Genomic DNA, 18,774 nt, shown 5'->3' with positions numbered 1-18,774 from the left:
AAGAAAGAAAAATGACAATAAGTGAGTAAAGAAAAGATGCCCAAAAGAGGGCAGTGTCCTCAGTAGTATAGCATAGCCTCCCAACTACAACCATAGTAAGCAAGCATAGAGGAGCGGAGACAGAGCAACACTGAGGATGCACAGGTGTAGACAAGAGTAATAGGCAATCCTACAAAAATACCACCCCACAAATCCCAGTAATCAATTTGCAGTAGTAGTGAGGATCCCCTCCCACAGTCCATAATATACCCTCCACATGTCCTTAGAATGAGCAGAGTAAATGACTAGTTCATATCATGCTTGTTGCTTCATCAGGGCAATCCACATATGGTAAGAAGGGGCCTCCTCCGACACCCAAAGCTGCAGAAGAGCTTCTTCCCCAGAAGGATAGCATGTAGAACAAACTTCTGAGAGGCTGCATCGAGGCCCTGTTGTGCCAAGTCCTGAGTGTCCCCCAGTAGTAAAGCAGAACTATTCCAAGTCAGGATACACTTGATCAAGGTATTTAAACAGTGATGCACAGAAGTCCAGAAAGTGAAGGCAGGCCAATCAAAGAAGGAGTGTAAAAAGGTACCTCTCTGGGATTTGCATTTAACATACTTACTGTTTGCCCAGAGCCCCATAGCATGCCCACGGGAACGGGTAAGATATGCCCTATGCAGAATTTTATATTGAGTGTCCTGTAGGGAAGTCACTTTAACATGGGCATATAAGGTTTGAAAAAACAGCCATAGGTCTTGTACAGTAACCTCCCACCTCAGCTCAGCAGCCCACTCCTCTGCCAAGTAAGCTAAGCTCCCCTTCCCCTGACAATCCCGACCTGCTATATACCATGTGGAAATCCTATTAGAGTGGGTGGGGGTAGAAGGAAAGCCCAGGTCCAATTGTCCATAGTCCCATTGTAGTACCCCATGCATCCGAACCAGAGAAGTATAATAATGGAGGATTTGAAAATAGGTATAGGCATGCATGCAAGGCAGTTGCCAAGCATCCAATACCTGTGTGAGCGAAGGAAACTGACCCTTCCCAGTTACAAGACATCTCCCAAAGTAGTGTCCCGGTCCGTACGACCTCGCAGACCCATAAGCCCTTGCTGACCCGGGGCAAAGTCAGGGTTATGGAGAAGAGACAAGAAAGGAGAGATAGGCAATTTGTCCTGTTGCCACCGCCACCAGCGCCAGGCTTTACGCAGTGGAGGTAAAAAGGAATAACCAAGGGCAGGGTTGGAGTTATAGAGAACAACCGAAAAAGACTAAGGGGAGCAACAGTCCTCTAGTAAGGCTAGGGGGGAATAGTGGCGGGAGGACACCAAATATTCATGAATCCAGTGCAAGAGTGTTGCAACATTGTAAAGACGGAGGTCAGGCAGTCCCAGTCCACCCTGATCTCTACTCTGGGACAGTTTAAGGCAGGGGTGTCCAACCTTTTGGCTTCCCTGGGCCACATTAGCTGAAAAAAATGTTTCTGGGGCCGCACAAATGCGCAAACGCTGCAGTAAGACAGAGGAGGGAGCCAGCAAGACGGTAAATATTCTGCAGAGGAAAACATTGCATCGCCCTCGACCAGGGCCACACTAAATACTTCACTGGGCCGCATGCGGCCCTCAGGCCACAGGTTGGACACCCCTGGTTTAAGGAAACTGATGCGGGCCGCTCTACTGTTCCATATAAAAGTGCGTATAATAGACTGAAAGAAGTGCTCATCAGCCCGAGTAATCCAGACTGGAATGGTTTGGAGAAGGTACAGCAGCTTCGTTAAGAGCACCATTTTAACCAGAGCCACTCTGCCCATCAAGGAGAGAGGAAGTGAACGCCATTTATGACAGAGGGTTTTAATTTTTCCAAGAGTAGCTGTAATGTTAGCGTCATATACTTTGCAAGGATCACGATATAGCATGATGCACAAAGACTTGAGCTTCCCAGGCGCTATCCCAATACCCAAGCGCGCACTTCAGGGCGCGGGGGCAGATGCCCCCCAACAATAGAGCCTCTGTTTTCTCAAAGTTAATTTTTAGACCTGAAAATTTCCCATAAAGATTGATGAGGGACATCAAGGACAAAATGGTCTGGTCAGCATGGCGGACATATAGCACCATGTCATCAGCGAACATACTAATTCTAAATTCCTTGCGGCCCACACACAGGCCCATCAAGCTAGAGTCCTGGCGGATACGAATCTCTAAAGGATTAAAGGACAGCAAGAAAAGAAGCGGAGACAGGGGGCAGTCCTGCCTCGTTCCGCGCTCCAGAGGAAAGGGGTCAAATACCCCCCATTCAGAAGGAGCTGAGATTGGGGTTTATGATATAAAGCGGATACCCATGTGACAAAATCCCCCTGAATACCGAAATGACCCAAGACCCAGAGAAGATGATTCCATGACACCATGTCGAAAGCTTTTTCAACATCTAGGCTAGTGATTAAACCCTTATCAGCCGGTGCATGATATCATTGTAACACCACCAAGATATTTCAAGGTTCATGGAGGCTTGTCTGCCCGGCACAAAGCCCACCTGGTCGTCATGAATGAGGTGCAGGAGGAAAGAGTTAAGGCGTGTGGCCAATATGCTTGCTAGAATCTTGACATCTTGATTAAGGAGAGAGATTGGTCTATAAGAGCCAAGGGCATCCAAGGGTACCCCAGTTTCGGGAGAATAATGATGTGCGCCCTATTGTGAGAAGCGCCTGGTGGGATAGCGGTTTGCAAACCTAAGAAATAAGCCCGCAGGGGCAAAAGGGCCGTAGGGTCCCCAAAAGTTTGTAAAATTCAGGGCCCAGCCCGTCGGGACCTGGAGTTTTAGCCAGTTTAAGTTTTTTGATAGCCCCCTGAATCTCTTCCCCCATAATGGGACCATTAAGTAGCTGCTGCTGCTCTTCCATGTTCAACTGGGGCAACTCCAAATTCCGAAAGAAAGCCTCCCAGGCCGCTGGATCGTCGGGCTGAGCAGAGTATAAGTTGGTGTAAAACTGTACGAATTGTTGTTTGACATCTCGGTGGTTATGATGGATCCTGCCCTGTTTATCCTTAATAGCAGTAATAATATGTTTGGCTTTAGGTGGATGCACTAGATTAGGTAACATACAACCTGTTTTGTCACCCCAGTGGTGTAAATGATATTTATAATAATAGATACTGCGTGTAGCCCTCTGATTTAAGAGATCATTAATTTGCATCTTCAGAAGGCCCATATGGACCCTAGTCTTATCATCTAAGTGGGCCATGTGATCCCTATGCAAATGATGTAATTCCTGAGACAGCGAAAGAAGCTGCCCATCACGACGTCTCCTCAGTGTGGCAGACTAGGCCAGAATATGCCCCCACATAACTGCTTTTGCAGCCTCCCAATAATTAACAGGGCCCGCGTCAGTCTCATAAGAACATAAGCATCGCCTCTGCTGAGTCAGACCATAGGTCCATCATGCCCAGCAGTCCGCTCCCACGGCGGCCCCCCAGGTCAATGACCTGTAAGTGATCTATTACTCTAAAGCATTTGTACTGTATAGTACCTCTCTAATTGTACCCTTCAATCCCCTTTTCCTTCAGGAACTTGTCCAGTCCCATTTTGAAACCCAAAATCGTACTCTGCTCTACCACATCCTCTGGAAGCGCGTTCCAGGTGTCCACCACCCTCTGAGTGAAGAACTTCCTGGCATTTGTTCTGAAACTGTCTCCCTTCAATTTTTCCGAATTCCCTCAGAATTAGTTTGTACATACTCCGCCCACTTCTTTTTAAAGTAAAGGTGAAAATCAGTATCCAGATAGAGGCGGGGAGACATTCTCCAGATACGAGCGTTCGTGGGAGCACTGAGCTATAAGAGAAGAAACTATGAGAGTAAGTGTTTGGAGCATAGACATTGCAGAGTACCAAGGATTGACCCCAGAGCTCCCCTACCAGTACAAAGTAACGCCCATTGGGATATGAAAAGGAATGTTTTTGTGAATGAGAATAGCAACACCACACTTATGAGCCGTGAATGAAGCATAGCTCACCTGGCCTACCCAGTCCCTTCTAAGTTTAATATGCTCTGCAGGCGTCAAGTGGATCTCCTATAGGAATGCTATGCTAGCTCTCTCTTTTCAGAGATAGGCCAAAATCTTAGTACGTTTGATGGGCGAATGGATCCCATCCACGTTGAGGGATTTTACACTCAGCTGGGCCATGGTATAAAGTCAGGAGAGTGGGGGTGGGATGTCTTAGCCAAATCTCCCCTCCCCCCCCCCACATAAAAGCATACATGGTCACCTGGAAAAGAAAGAACCACAGATGCAGTAGAGTACTCTGTGTCCAGAGGACATACACAGGCAGCATAGATATAACGCAAACACTCACCAACATACACACTCCCCATACACTCCCCACCCCCCAACATACCAGCCCTGACCCCCTTTGCAACATGGAAAACCCATATAATTCCCAGAAAAAGAAAATAGGAGAGCAACGGCCATGCCCGAAGAGACAAAACACAGCCCTCAGGTATGATCCCCCCTAAGCCTCCCCCCGACCCCCCAAAGAACTTACAACATATGACATATGCAAACCAGGCCTCCCCAAAATGAAATAAGATAAGCAGAAAAAGTTATCAAGAGTTTAAACTAACTGCTGGAAACAGGAACAGTAAGAGTAAGGCAGCCTATGAACAAAGATGTAAGGTATGAGCAAGCCAACAGTGCCCCAACTAGCAAGACAGCAAACTGAAGAAAAGAAAATAGAATGGCATAAAATAAATGAAGCGATCAGCAGAGAATATCGATCCAGGAAGGCACTCTCCAGCACAAACAAGGAGGCACTTAAGAGAAGTTCACAAAGAGGCTTCACCAGGCATCTGCAGTCTGCAAGCCCCAATCACTCAGCAACCAGATAGTGGTTCAGATACAGCGAAGCACCAGAAAGAGTCCTCTCTGGTCCACTCCAGAAGGAAGCACAGTGAACACTCGGAAAACTCCAAAATTAGGGAGGCCAGGGTTCCAACGTGTAGAACTAGGGAGCTGCTTAATAAAGTTGTCCATTTCCTCAGGCGTGTTCAAGAAGGAAATCTTGTTGATATAGGACACCCTGGCCCGAGCTGAATAGAGCAGGGAGAAGCAAATCTGACACTTAAAGAGCTCGTTACAGTAAGGTGCCATGGCTCTTTTGCGGGAGGACACCTGTGATGAAAAATCAATATTTTACCTCTGTCGATATTAAGATTCAAGTCCTTCCCTTTGCAATACTGGGTCAGAATCTTCTCCTTCACCGCAAAATTGAGAAATCGAGCGATGACAGGCCGTGGTCTTTGGTCGTCCTCGCGGCGAGGCCCCAGGTGGTGAGCACGCTCGATGGTGATAGATTCCAGGGGTTCAGAAAAACCCAGGGCCTTGGGAAGCCAGCCTTCCAACCACTGGCGCAAATCAACCTCGTGGATGGAATTGAGAATCCCAATAAAGCAAAGGTTGTTGCTCCGTCCCCTATTTTCATGGTCTTCAAGACGATCGGTGAGTGCCCTATTTGCCATTTCCAGTGTGCGGATCCGTTCTTCGAAATTGGCTGCACTGTCCTCATGGCGCACAATGCAATCTTCCGCTTGCTGCAGCCAGCCAGCGTGAGAGTCCAGGCTATCCCTAATGTCTTCCAGGAAAGTGTGAATTTTAGCCAACTTGTCCTCCATGACCAAAGTAAGTGAGCGAGTCAATTCCTGGACTGCTGTGGCTTAAAGGGTGAAGATAGGTGCCTCGTGACAGTCCGCCATCTTAGGTTCTTGCACATTCGATTTCTCCTTAGCTCCCTGTAGCGGATTAGCAGCCATAGTGTGGTCGTACTGCCAAACGAAGCATGGAAGCAGGTGCGTTGGGTTGTGAGCTACCGTGTAGCGATGTAGAGGCACACTAGCAGAGCGGGAGGTTAGGGTGCTGAGGGGAAATGTGTCAGCAGGGTCTGGAGCTGTGGAGATGCACGTCCGATCAGGCTCCCGGCATCATGTGCCCCCCAGAAATTAGGTTCTTACCTGCTTACCTCTTAACGTTATCCTTCTCCTCCACTGCCAATTCCAGATTTCGTTCCTTTCATTTAGTTTCCCCCTATGCCTGGAATAAATTACCTGAGTTTGTCCATCAAGCCTCTTCCCTTCCACTCACCTTTTTGATCCTTAACCCTACTCCTCTGCCCTCCAACCCAGCTAGCTGATTAACCGTTCCTCTTAACTGTATCCATGACATCTTATTTGACTGTCTTGCCTGTTTAGATTGTAAGCTCTTTCGAGCAGGGAGTGTTTTCTTATTCTTATTCTTACTCTGTAGTAGTAGTAATTTTCTTTCTTTTAGACTCTACAGACCGGTACAGCCCCCACCCTGTCTGTCTGTTCTTATGGGATTCGTGTGAAAAGTGTGTTTTTCTATGGGTTCTAGTATTTGTATAGGGTCGGAGAGATCAAAAGAACAGTGGCTTTGGCTCAGCTACTGTGCTGTGGGGACGTTTTGCTGAAGGGAGTTTTATGCAATTTCCAATAGTATTGCTCTGTTAGTTGTTACTCCTGTTAGGAGTATTGTTACTTCTTAGTTCTGCTTGGCTATTCAGCAGATTGGTTAGACTAGAGGGAAGCACAGCTATTAGTATTACAGCAAAAGTTTTGTCATCAGTGAATTGTACTGGTCTGGAGAGTCAAAAAGAGAGAAAATTAGCAGGTAAGAACCTCATTTCTCCTTCTCTGACTCAGAACAAATCTGTTAAGGTTGAAATCCAGTTTGAAAGCTAAACTCTTCCGTATGGTGCATGATTGTGCCATTGCCCTTGACAGCGGCACCTCATCCTACCTTGACTGATTGGACCTTTGGTTTGTTGTTTCATGCTATAGTTTCTCATTACTTTTTTTCTTTCTGTTTCTTGTTAATTTGTCCATCTCTTCTTCCTCTCCCTTATAATGATGCTTGTGAATTTTCTGTTTTCTTTGGAATGCAAACTTCCCAGAAGAACCCATTGATGAGTAGTATATCAAGTATAAATATAGTATATCAAGTATAAATATATTAAATATCTTTATATAAATTAAAATAGTAGCATGGTCATGATGGTCTCATTTAACCAATCATGATTGGCCTTTTTTTGGCATGGATTATGAAGAAGGAATATTAAAGCTGTTAAACAGCAACTTTATTAAAACATATTTCAGATGAAGTTACCTGTGTAACTGTCTCGGTCTCTGTCCAATGTAGTGAACTGTTTCCCATTATGCCACACCATAGAGTCACCAGCATTGCCCTGATAAGTTCCAAGACGTAATTTATAAAATTCATTTTCTGGTTCAAGTCGAATGCTGCTGTACTCTGCATAGACTTTTTTGTTGCTCCAGTCCTCTAGTTCAATGAGCAGTTTGTAGTTATCCTGGTTAGTCAGCATGTAAATGTTTTCTAGTCCTAGCCAGTATTCTCCATCAATGTTTCCAAAGCCTTTCTGTTCAAGAAAAAACAAAGCTGTGATTGGTATTTACGCTATTTTGCCTCTTGATTATTATACATTTACTGACATAAGTTAGTATTATAGAAATTACAATCTGTTAATATATATATTTTTTTACTTTTGTTTTCTCCTTGATGTGAACATTCAGGTCTGTCTGTAGTATTCTGTACCGTATGATGAATAAATAATCAAACACTGTCGAATACCTTTCAGCATCTGTTCTGTCATAGCCTTAGTAGCAACCAGTCAACATCAGATCAGAAAACTATTTGACAATTCCATATTGGCTGATTCAATGGGAGATAATTGTCTCATTGCTTTGACTTTTTTATTGATTATGATTCTAAATTTGGTATTTGTGTTTTATAATTATGCTTTGGGTTTTACAATAGACTTTTATATATATTTCATATATTTGTTTCTAAGTATCTTACGCATTTCTTAGTTGTCCCCTGAGGAAGGCGACTTAGCTTGCTGAAACCTGGATCCTGGTTGGGACTCTCCTAGGATCCCATTCATCTAGGACTCCAGTCCAAATGGTCTTTTTAAAGAACTACGACTTTTACACTGCTTACACATCTTATGGTTTGAATAAATGTAACTATTGGTTGGTTTAGACATCTCTCTTGCCTCTTCTCTGATTTTCGGTCCCCTAACAGGGTAACTTCTAGATAAAGTTGTGATAGAAGAAAGGTTGTCTTATGTTTCTCTAATTGTTTATCCAGGTACTGATCTGAATATCCCAGTAACCAGATACTGATCACCTGGGTACTCGGCATCTGTATCAATATGGCCTGATGCAAAATACCTAGATATTAAAAAGCCCATGGTAACCAATATTTTTTTTTTTTTTTTTTTTTAAAAAGCTCACTGCCATGATTTCGGTATTGCTTATGAAATAGTTTCTTCATAACCACTGCTTAAACAGTATAAAGTATATGTGGTAGTACTGGAGTATGTCTACTGTTTATTTACAAATAGTTTGTTCTTCAGCCAGAGTAATTCTGACCCAGTAAAAGTGCTTTTTCTGAGGATAAGCAGGCCAAGATAATCTTGCACATGGCATATTTGTTTGGGCCAGATCATAGCCATTTAAACTGCACAGAAATCCAAAGAGGCTCAAAAACAAAATATTTTTGGAGTCGGGTTCAAATAGTTGATGACAGAATCGATCATGGCATCAGAATGTGCTCCTGCATCAACATCAAGGTCAGTACAGACATGGCATCAGGACCATCGACCCTCATGGAACAGAGACCTGTATCCTCCACTGGGCAACACCGTGTATTGAGTGGGTCTCTACCTGCCTCAGTGCCGGAGCCTGAGCAGAACCACGAGACTGACCAGCATTGGATCTGGCACGAGGAGGCATAGGAATTAAACATCCTCTTTGTTGGCGCTGAGAGACCTTGATGCTATGCATCAGGTGAAGGCCAAGAAGCACAAGCATCTCTCCCCCTTGATGCATGGTGCCAGGAACTCCAGGACACTAATGGAAGCAGTACTTGAGAAGTGTCAGTGCCGAGAGGACCACTCCTCTGTGCGAGAAATGTCGATGTGCACCTACTGGTCTCCTGCTACCCAAATCAGGTATTTGCAGTATCTCTGACAATTTTGCAGTCTGCTCCCAGAATGGTACCCCAGCTTTCATCAATGGTGGACACTGACAAATGATCTGTGCAATGCTCTAGCAGCATTTGGAGGACCGCTTGTCTATGCATATGGTCTTCATGAAACTTCCCTTTGAATCTCTCCATTCTTGTTTCTTGAAATTCCTGACATGGGAATTGGGTCTTAATAGCAGTTGCTTCTGCCAGATGGGTAAGCAAACTTCAGGCATTAGTTGCAGACCTACCTTACACAAGGTTTTATCATGTTAGGGTAGTTCTTTGAACCCATCGGAAATTTCAATATTAGTTTAAAAAGGAATTTAATCTTAATCAACCCATTGTACGTCTTCTTTCTAACACCTTACACTCATTCTGGAGAAGCAGCACTACACACCTTGGATTGCAAGCCTGCTTTAGAGTATTATCTAGAAAGTAATAAACTTTATAGATAATCCTTTGACCCTAACATACTGGGAATTCCCATCATCGAGCATTCCATCTTGACTTGGCTGGCTGACTATATCTCTCTTCACATATACTTGGGCTGGACTTGACCCTTCATGGCCTTGTTATTGCTCACAATGGAAGGGCCATAGCTGCATTAGTAGTCCATTTCTGTTTTGCATTCATTGAGGAAATTTGTAAGGTAGCAACATGGTTATCTATCCATGCCTTCACTGCTTACTCTGTCTAGAGAAAAATTTGATGCGGGATAGCCAGTTTGGACTTTCTTTTTACTTTTTGAACACCAACTCTTCCCTCTCCCACTTTTCTTTACCAGGCTCACTTTCTACTCTTATTATCATCCTCATTAGTGAGCCTGGTAACTAGCGGGTCACACATGTGATATTATATCTGCTTGTTCTCAGAGAGAGCAAAGTTAATTACCTGTAGCAAGTGTTGTCCGAGGACAGCTAGCATATAGTTTTACATCTCTCCCTCCACCCCTTGGAGGAGGTATCTTAGCTTTTGTACTATACTGATGATCCTGCACTTGAGCATTAGGCAGGAAAGCACCTGCCCATACGCAGTATGGGCAATGCCTCAAAAAAATTTAGTGACAGTGCACTTGACAGTATCTGCATTGGGCTCCGTGGATGACATCACCCACATAAGAATATATGCCTACGTCTTCAGTGAACACCTGCTACAGGTAAGTAACTTTGTTTTATGGTAAATGTAAAAACATTAACTGGGTGTGGTAGAAATTGATCAATGATGGGAAATGTTTAATTATGTATTGCTTACCTTATAATTTTCCCAATTCCTGAAGAAATTTATAGATCCATCAGTTCTTTTCTGAATAACTGCCCAGCCTCCAGGATCTAGGCTGTTTTCACACCAAACTTGCATTGGTCCTTTGCTGTTATCAGGTTTAATCAAATATATTCCACTGCTGGCATGCCCAGATTCTTTTGCTTGCTTACAATCTCTAAATGGGCCTATTTGAAAGAATTTGAAAAATAGACAGTGTTGCATGAATATTCTGTATATACTCCATGGATATTGTATATTTTGAATGTTACAAGAAAAATGTACATAATAGCAAAAAGATAAAATTGAGCAAAATAGCCTCTGTTTGATTTGGGAAAATCTACATGCTGACTTGTGTGAAAGTGGTTAAACAGCTCTATAAGAATATTAAAAGAACAGAGAAGTATGCAAGCAAATGTTTATTGATATACAGTCAAACCTCAGTTTGCGAATAATCCGGTTTGCGAGTGTTTTGCAAGAAGAGCAAAACATTCTCGCAAAACTTGTCTCGCAAACCAAGTGTTGACTCGATTTGCGAGCACCCCCCCCCCCCCCCCCGAGAACCGGCATTGCTCCCCCCTGCTCGCAAAGGGCCCCCCCCCCCCCCGTGCACGAACCGCCACCCTCCGCCCGAACAACTTGAAACTTACCCCCCCTCTGGCACCGGCGCGCAGCCCACAGGACATGCCGGTGTCGCTTGAAGAGCTTCCTGCCTCTGCCAGGCCTTGAGCATGCATCTGCGCATGCTCAAGGCCTTCTCATTCTCCCTCTCGCCGAGATTCTGTAATTTGCAAGACCCTACTAAGCACAACAGTAAAAGTGCAAACCTAGTCTTTTCTCCTGATTCTAATAGTAGCCCATTAATGAGGATTTCACATTTCTGACACCTTTGTATTACAACTGAAGACTGACATCTCATGAAGCTGACAGAGAAATCTGGGAGAAAATCAAGTTTTGTTTTGTTTAAAAACTGATTTCTGTTGCATATACACAGGAGTCCGTACATTAGGTGATCAATCCAAGCTCGCAAATCACCTACAGAAGGGCAGGGCCGCCATCAGGGCAGTACTACCAGTCCTGCATTCAGGGGCCCGGAGCTGACAGGGGGTCCGGGCTCCCCCAGGGTCGCAAGCATAGTCTCCTCCTCCTTTCCTGCCCTGCCGCAGCACACAGCTGACCGGAAGTCTTCCCGATGTCAGCGTTGACGTCGGAGGGAGGGCTTAAGCAAAGCCCTCCCTTCCTCCGACGTCAGCGCTGACATCAGGAAGACTTCCGGTCGGCTGCTTGCGGCAGGGCAGGTAGGGAAAAGGCAGTCGTGTACCGAAAGGGGGGGGCGGTCCGCCCTAGTGCAGCCATGGGGGGGGGGGGGGGCGGTCCGCCCCGGTGCAGCCATGGGGGGAGTGTGCACAGCCGGTCAGGTCCCCTTAGCCTTGTGGTGCTTCCCCCGACCGACCGACAACAGGTCCGGCCGACAAACCTCCCTGCCCTGCAGCCGCGAATCTAAATTTCCTTCTTACAGCAGCTTCAATACTCCAGCTGCTGTAAGAAGGTAATTTAGATTCGCGACTACAGGGCAGGGAGGTTTGTTCGACCGGGCCTGTTCTGTTGTCGGTCGGGTGGGGAAGCGCCACAAAGGTAAGGGGCAGGGAGGGAGAAAGGGAGGAAAGGTGGAGTGGAGAAGAAAAGACGCTTAAGGGAAATGGGTAAAACTGAGGGGGGGAGAAGGCCGCTGAAAGCACTGGGGAAGACAAAAGGGGTGGAGAAGGACGCTGAAAGGACATGGGGAAGACAGAGGGGGGAGAAGGACCCTGAAAGGACATGGGGAAGACAAAGGGGTGGAGAAGGACGCTGAAAGGACATGGGAAGATGGGGGGAGAAGGACGCTGAAAGGGCATGGGGAAGACGGGGGGGGGGGGAGAAGGACGCTGAAAGCACATGGGGAAGACAGAGGGGGGAGAAAGACCCTGAAAGGTCATGGGGAAGACAAATGGGTGGAGAAGGATGCTGAAAGGACATGGGGAAGACAGGGGGGAGAAGGACGCTGAAAGGACATGGGGAAGACGGATGATGAAAGGACATGGGGAAGACAAAGGGGTGGAGAAGGACGCTGAAAGGACATGGGGAGGGGAGGAGAAGAACGCTGAGAGGACATGGGAAAGACAGGGGGAGAAGGACAATGAAAGCACATGTGGAAGACAGAGGGGGGAGAAGGATGCTGACAGGGCATGGGGAAGATGGGAGGGAGAAGGACGCTGAAAGGAAATGGGGAAGAGAGAGTGGGGAGAAGACGCTGGCAGGGAAGAAGACAGAGATGCCAGACTATGGGGGGAGCGGAGGGAAGAAGATGGGTGCCAGACCAATTTGAAAGGGGGTAGAAAGGGAGAGGCACAGTAACAGAGCAAATGGAAGACACAGAAAGAAGAGAGACAGTGGATGGAAGGAATTAAATGAGAACATGAGGAAAGCAGAAACCAGGCAACAAAGGTAGGAAAAAATTCTTTTTTTTTTTTTTTTTTTGCTTCAGGATAAAGTAGTATATTAGTTGTGTTGATAAAAATTTATAAACATTAGGCTCTGGTAGAAACCTGTTTACAAAGTATGTATTCTTCCCAATTAATATTTCCAAATTAATAAAGTCTTTTTGCTTATTTTTAAATGGGTTTCTACCAGAGCCTTTAATTCAGTAGCATAATTAAATGAAATAACTATTTCTGTAGTTTATAGGGATGGGCGGGGATGGAGGGGATTCCTCGCGGGGACGGAGGGATTCCTCGGGGGGACGGGTGGGAGTCCACATGGGGACGGGTGGGACGGGTGGGATTTCTGTCCCCGCGCAATTTAAACATACACCTTTCTTCCTCCATCCCATAACACACACAGCCTGGTGGTGATGATTATTAGATTGATTCATGAATACATAATGATGTTATGAGTGTGCACCTCTTCCTTCCCATCCTCCTTAGCATGTCACATACAGCGTGTTACATTACACAAAGTCTGTGTAATGTAACATGCTGTATGTGAAATGCTGAGTAGGATGGGAAGGAAGAGGTGCACACTCATAACATTATATATTCATCCATAGCTGCATGTTAATGATGTGCTCATATGCACTTATTTATCATCATAACATATACATCATCATTAACATGCAGCTGTGGATGTGTAAGGACAGGCTGAGGAGGATGGATGGGAAGGAAGGAAGGTGCACATATCAACATATCGTACATTTTTAACATGCATGATGCAGCTATAGGCAAGCTGAGGAGGATGGGATCATACAGATGTGTATGTTCAGATATGCGCTCAGATGTGTATGTTTAGATATGCGCTCACATATACGGTCAGATGTGTATGTTCAGATATGCGCTCAGATGTGTATATTTAGATATGCGCTCACATATATGGTCAGATGTGTATGTTCAGATATGCGCTCAGATGTGTATGTTTAGATATGCGGTCAGTTATGTATGTTCAGATATGTGCTCGGTCAGATATGTAAGGGCTAGCAGACACATTAATTATTTTGTCAGATCAATCAGTTCTGATCAATTAAATAATCGATTGTAAATAATTTTGTACATTTTTATTAATCCGTTTGATCAATATCGATCGGAATTCTTTTTCTATTAGATGGTATCCGATTAGAACAGCTAATCCTGCAACAGAGACCTTCAGTGCAATTGTGATCTACTTCTGGCCTACAAAGGTCAAAAGAAATCCTTAACTGAGATTTTACATTCAAAAGTGAATTATAGCTACTAGCACTATTATTTATTAGTTATTTATTATGCAGATGTTTGTTATTAGTTCAGTATTAGACATATGTTAGTTTAGAATAGATAGGTATAGATTAGTTTAGGTTAGGTTAGGGCCCTGCTGAAAGAGTCTACCTTGACGTGGTTGCAGGCTTACAAATCTTTTGGTCAAAGAGTGCGGCGACAGAGAAAAGTATGTGTATATTCGGCCCATGGAAGAAAGGGGGGGTCGGGGGGGGGGAAGGGCTGCGTGGGGGGCCCAATAGGATTGCTCAGTAAGGGGCTCAGAAATTTCTGATGGCGGCCCTGCAGAAGGGTGTCAATCACATCTTTCAGCTCCTCCTTATTCATCAGTGGCTAGCTCCCTCTTCAGTTTTTCCTTCTGTAAGTGAACCAAGAAAAGGTGTTATGATCTGCTCTATCTGGTTTTTATTATTTTAGGGTCTTTTTTGGGGGGGGAGGTATTTTAAAATTATTTTATTTCAGTTTTAGATGCAGTATTCACAAATTCATGAATTTTTATTTTTTTATTAGAAATATTTATTAAAGTTTTTCCAAAATACAAAGATCCACGCAGGCCATAAATTATACACAAGCAAACAGAAATCAAGCCAATGGCAACAAAGCTGTCCACAATAAGAGCAAACTAAACCCGAAAGCAATCCCCACCCAACTCCCTTTGTAAACACAAATGTGCAATAAGGGTTGAGGAAAAAAAAATAAAATATATATATATATATATATATATATATATATATATATATATATGCACCCCCACAAAAACAATAATACAGCCACAAGCCAGTAAAGATCCCATATAACATATCTCATGGCCAGCAAAAACATGCCAAAAGTCCCCAGTCTTCAGATAAACAAATTATGAGGTACAATTGCAAGGAACCCCACAATAGCTTCACTTCCCCCCAAACCAACCAAAGAAAAAAGACAACAAAGCTGCCCATATACCACCCCCCAACCTAAACCCCTGAGCCACCTAACCCTTCCAATCCCAGGATATCAACCATACCCAAATCCCCAGACCCCCCCATCTACTCCTGAGCCCCATAATGGTGAGAAGTCACCCGCCAGGACACATAAAGATCCCATACTTTATGGTAAGGAGCCAGGCGTTGAGAATGCATCGCTGTCAGCTTACATGTCAAATGGACATAGTCCAGATATCGGACCAAATAGTCCCAATCAGGCAGGCGTTTGGTACGCCAGAAACGAGCTACGGCCAGCTAAAGTAACTATAAATAAAGTCAGCTTATATTCCTGCCTGGTGAAAGCAGGAATGGAGGCATTCAACAAGCAACTAGCCAATAAGACGGAAAAGTGCTTCCCAGTAATGTAAACTATTAATTGGCCTACCCTATGCCAATATGCCTTAACCCTCGGACAAGACCACCATATGTGCAAAAAGGATCCTTTCTCTCCACAAGCATGCCAGCAAGTAGAGTCAAAATCAGGATAAATATGGGACAATCACTGAGGCGTCATATACCCGCTCCCACTGAGTTCTATACACATCCTCCGGGGCATCCCAAAAAACTAGCGCCTCATTCAAATGGGATATCCCCCCTCCCAATGCCCTGTCTTAAAGCTAATTCCAACATAGTTTCACCCAACACCAGAACCCAGAAAGCCTGTTTTTGAAAAAAAAGCCTCAATTGCGCGTAAGGTAACACATCAGAGTGCACTAATCCAAATTCGTCCTGCAAAGATTCGAAGAACACCACTGCCCCCTCCTGCCAGACTTGTCCCACCATACGCAACCTGGCCCCAACCCACCGATAACGGATAGGATCCTCTCCCCCCGACACAAAATCAGGCAGTAAGCTAAGAAGATGTCTGTGTAAAGTACCGTGGGTCAGGAAACATTTGTCTTCGCACCCTATACCAAGCAGCGAGTATAGTACGCAAGAAGGAATTGCCAGCTCCCAAATGGGAACGTAATATCGATATAGGGGCCCAAGGTAAACACCACAAAGAGATATCGGGTAGAAACGCCTGCTCCAACCGCACCCAAGGCCGATCAGCATATCCCAACCAGACCACTATCTCTTTCAACAAAGCTGCCTGATAATATAAAAAGAAATTGGGCACTCCCATTCCCCCCTGACATTTTGTCTGAAACGAGAGTGCTCTCCTCACCTGCGGGGGCTTATGGTGCCAGATATAAGCAAACAACTTTCTATTCAAAGTGCAAAGAAACACAGCTGGAATCAGAATAGGTAATGCCATTAAAAAAAATATAGCAGCTTAGGTAAGATCATTACTTTAATGGCGACAATCCGCCCCATCCAACCGATTGTCCTCCCCTCCCATCTGTCAAGATCCTGAAACAAACGTTGTTGAAGAGATGGAAAATTTGCCGCAAACAAGGTAGAATGTGCCGTTAACTGAACGCCCAAATACTTAATAGATTTCTGCGCCCAACGAAAAGGAAAATCCCGGCTGAGCTGTTGCACCTGAATTTCGGAAAGGGAAAGATTTAAAATTTCAGATTTGTCCATATTCACCTTAAAACCAGAAACCTCTCCATAAGCTTCCAAAGTGGAGACAAGATTACCTAAGGAAACCTCCAGATCACAAAGAAACAAAAGGACATCATCTGTAAAAAACAAAATTTTATAAGCCTGATCGTGAACCTCCACGCCCCTAATATCCACAGTCTGCCGAATCCGGCATGCTAAAGGTTCCATGGCTATGGCAAACAGAAGCGGAGAAAGCGGACACCCCTGCCTTGTTCCCCTACCCAATTCCACCGCATCAGACAAAAAGCTATTTACCTTAACCCGGTATAAAGGGGCAGTGTAGAGAAGACGAATCCAGCCCAGTTTCACCAAGACAGCAGTTAAAAAATCCCAGCGGTCCCTATCAAAGGCCCTTTCCGCGTTGAGTGACAATACTAAGGCCGGAACTTGCTGTTGTTGTACATGCCAGATCAAATGTAACGCTGTTTTAATATTATCAAACGCCTGATGCTGACATATAAAAAACACGCCTGATCACAGTGAATCAATGAAGGCAATACCCTCTGGAGTCTCCGAGCCAGGATCTTCGTGAAGATTTTATAATCGGTATGCAAAATCGCAATTGGCCTATAAGACCCACAAGTTTGAGCATTCTTGCCAGGTTTAAGGAGCAGCGTGACAGCTGCCAGACGCCAAGATTGCAGCAAAATCAACCGAGTGTCTCTGCCCCTTATAAGGCTGAGCTCCGAGGTCCGACGTTGGAGGGGTGGGTGGAGCTACCTCTCGCTGCTGCCCCTCACTCTGCTCCTCCTCTGTCCCTCCTGGCTACTCCTCCTCTTCTCTCTCCTGCTTCCCGACTCTCTCTCCTGCCTCTCATGCTCTGCTGCTGCTTGTAAGCAAGCTGGAAACAATCGCCGTTGGCTCTGCCCTTTTTAAGGCGGAGCTCCGAGGTCCGACGTCGCATTAGTGAAGCCAAACAGCCCTGGAGAGGTTCCCGCCAGAAGGGCCTCAATGGCCGACTGCACCTCCTCCAATGTGATTGGCAGGGAAAGCTGTGCTGCCTCTCTCTCTGTAAGGACAGGCATTTCAACCTGGGCTAAATAAGTGTCAAGTGCATCCTCAGCTAGGGGCTCCCCCCTACCATACAGCTGGCTAAAATACTCCTGAAACTCACAGCCAATAGCTTTGGATGACGTCAGTAATTCCCCCCCTGCCATCCTAAGGGAAGGGATAAAGTTTTGAATGGCCTGTTTTCTCGAAGCCTATGCGCCAGCAGACGACTAGACTTATCTCCAAATTCAAAATACTGCTGCTTGGTTTTCTGCAATGCCATAACTATCTCAGTCAACTCTAAAGTCTTAAGCTGCACCCAAAGGGAATGTAGAGTATCTCTCTCTGCACTTGACAACTCATATGCTCTTTCTTTGGCTTCCAGTGCCAGCAGAGCCTCCCGAATCGAGCGCTCTTCCCACAGTTTATGATGTTTCTCTTTGACTGCCAAGGCAGTAACATGCCATCGCACCACCGCCTTGAGGACCTCCCATAAAAGGCTAGGAGTAATCTCCTCTACATCATTAAGTTCCAAGTACTCTAGTATAGCCTTAGTAATACCTTTTACATTGGCTGCTTCCACAAGTAAAGCATAGTTGAATTTCCAAGGTGGTCTAGGATGTATCTCCCCCCCCCCTCCCCGCACAATAAGAAGCACTGTAGGATGATCAGAAAGAGTACTACTGCTAATGTTACACGCTTTCATACGGGCTAACAACCTCTGCATTGCCCAGCCAAAAATCAATCCGAGAAAAGGAGCATGCCGCGAGAAGTATGTATAATCACGAACTGTAGGGTGCACCCGACACCAGAGATCACTAAGCTCCTAATGAGATAACAAAGCCCTAAGGCCTGCCCTATCTGCTGTTCCATACTGCACAGTTGGATTTGAATTATCCCCCTTTGGGTCCATACTTAAATTAAAATTCTCTCCAATGATCAGGGTCCCCTCTGCACATTTCTGGAGATGACTCTCCAATTTTTGAAAGAAGGGACCCTGATTATCATTAGGAGCATAAATAGTCACTAGCATATACCATTCACTATAAAGTTGAAGGATCAAGATGATATAATGGCCTTCCATATCCCATATCACCCTTTTGCAGTCCGTGTGTACATCACGCGCAATAGCAATGGCTATTGGTTTTCTTATTATCTTTATTTGAGGCAAGATAGATGCCTGGATAACGAGGGTTCC

At 45.1% G+C, this 18,774-nt stretch overlaps 2 protein-coding genes across 8 annotated transcripts in view; one reads left to right on the top strand and one right to left on the bottom strand.

Annotated features, from left to right (window-relative positions):
* RALGPS2 (Ral GEF with PH domain and SH3 binding motif 2) overlaps positions 1-18,774 on the top strand; it is a 595,760-nt gene that overhangs the window by 226,186 nt on the left and 350,800 nt on the right. The window lies entirely within an intron of this gene.
* The window catches only part of ANGPTL1 (angiopoietin like 1), a 96,375-nt gene that overhangs the window by 21,466 nt on the left and 56,135 nt on the right, over positions 1-18,774 (bottom strand). Inside the window, exons 3-4 of the mRNA XM_033915480.1 lie at positions 10,286-10,479; positions 7,151-7,421 (exon numbers count right to left, since the gene is read on the bottom strand). Of these exons, the coding sequence (XP_033771371.1) occupies positions 7,151-7,421; positions 10,286-10,479 (465 nt within the window). The remainder of the gene's footprint in view (positions 1-7,150; positions 7,422-10,285; positions 10,480-18,774) is intronic.

This window comes from Geotrypetes seraphini, chromosome 12 (genome assembly GCF_902459505.1).
Source record: "Geotrypetes seraphini chromosome 12, aGeoSer1.1, whole genome shotgun sequence".
Lineage (NCBI taxonomy): Eukaryota > Metazoa > Chordata > Amphibia > Gymnophiona > Dermophiidae > Geotrypetes > Geotrypetes seraphini.
The sequence above is the reverse complement of the archived record's forward strand: the minus strand, read 5'-3'. Positions and strand labels throughout refer to the sequence as shown.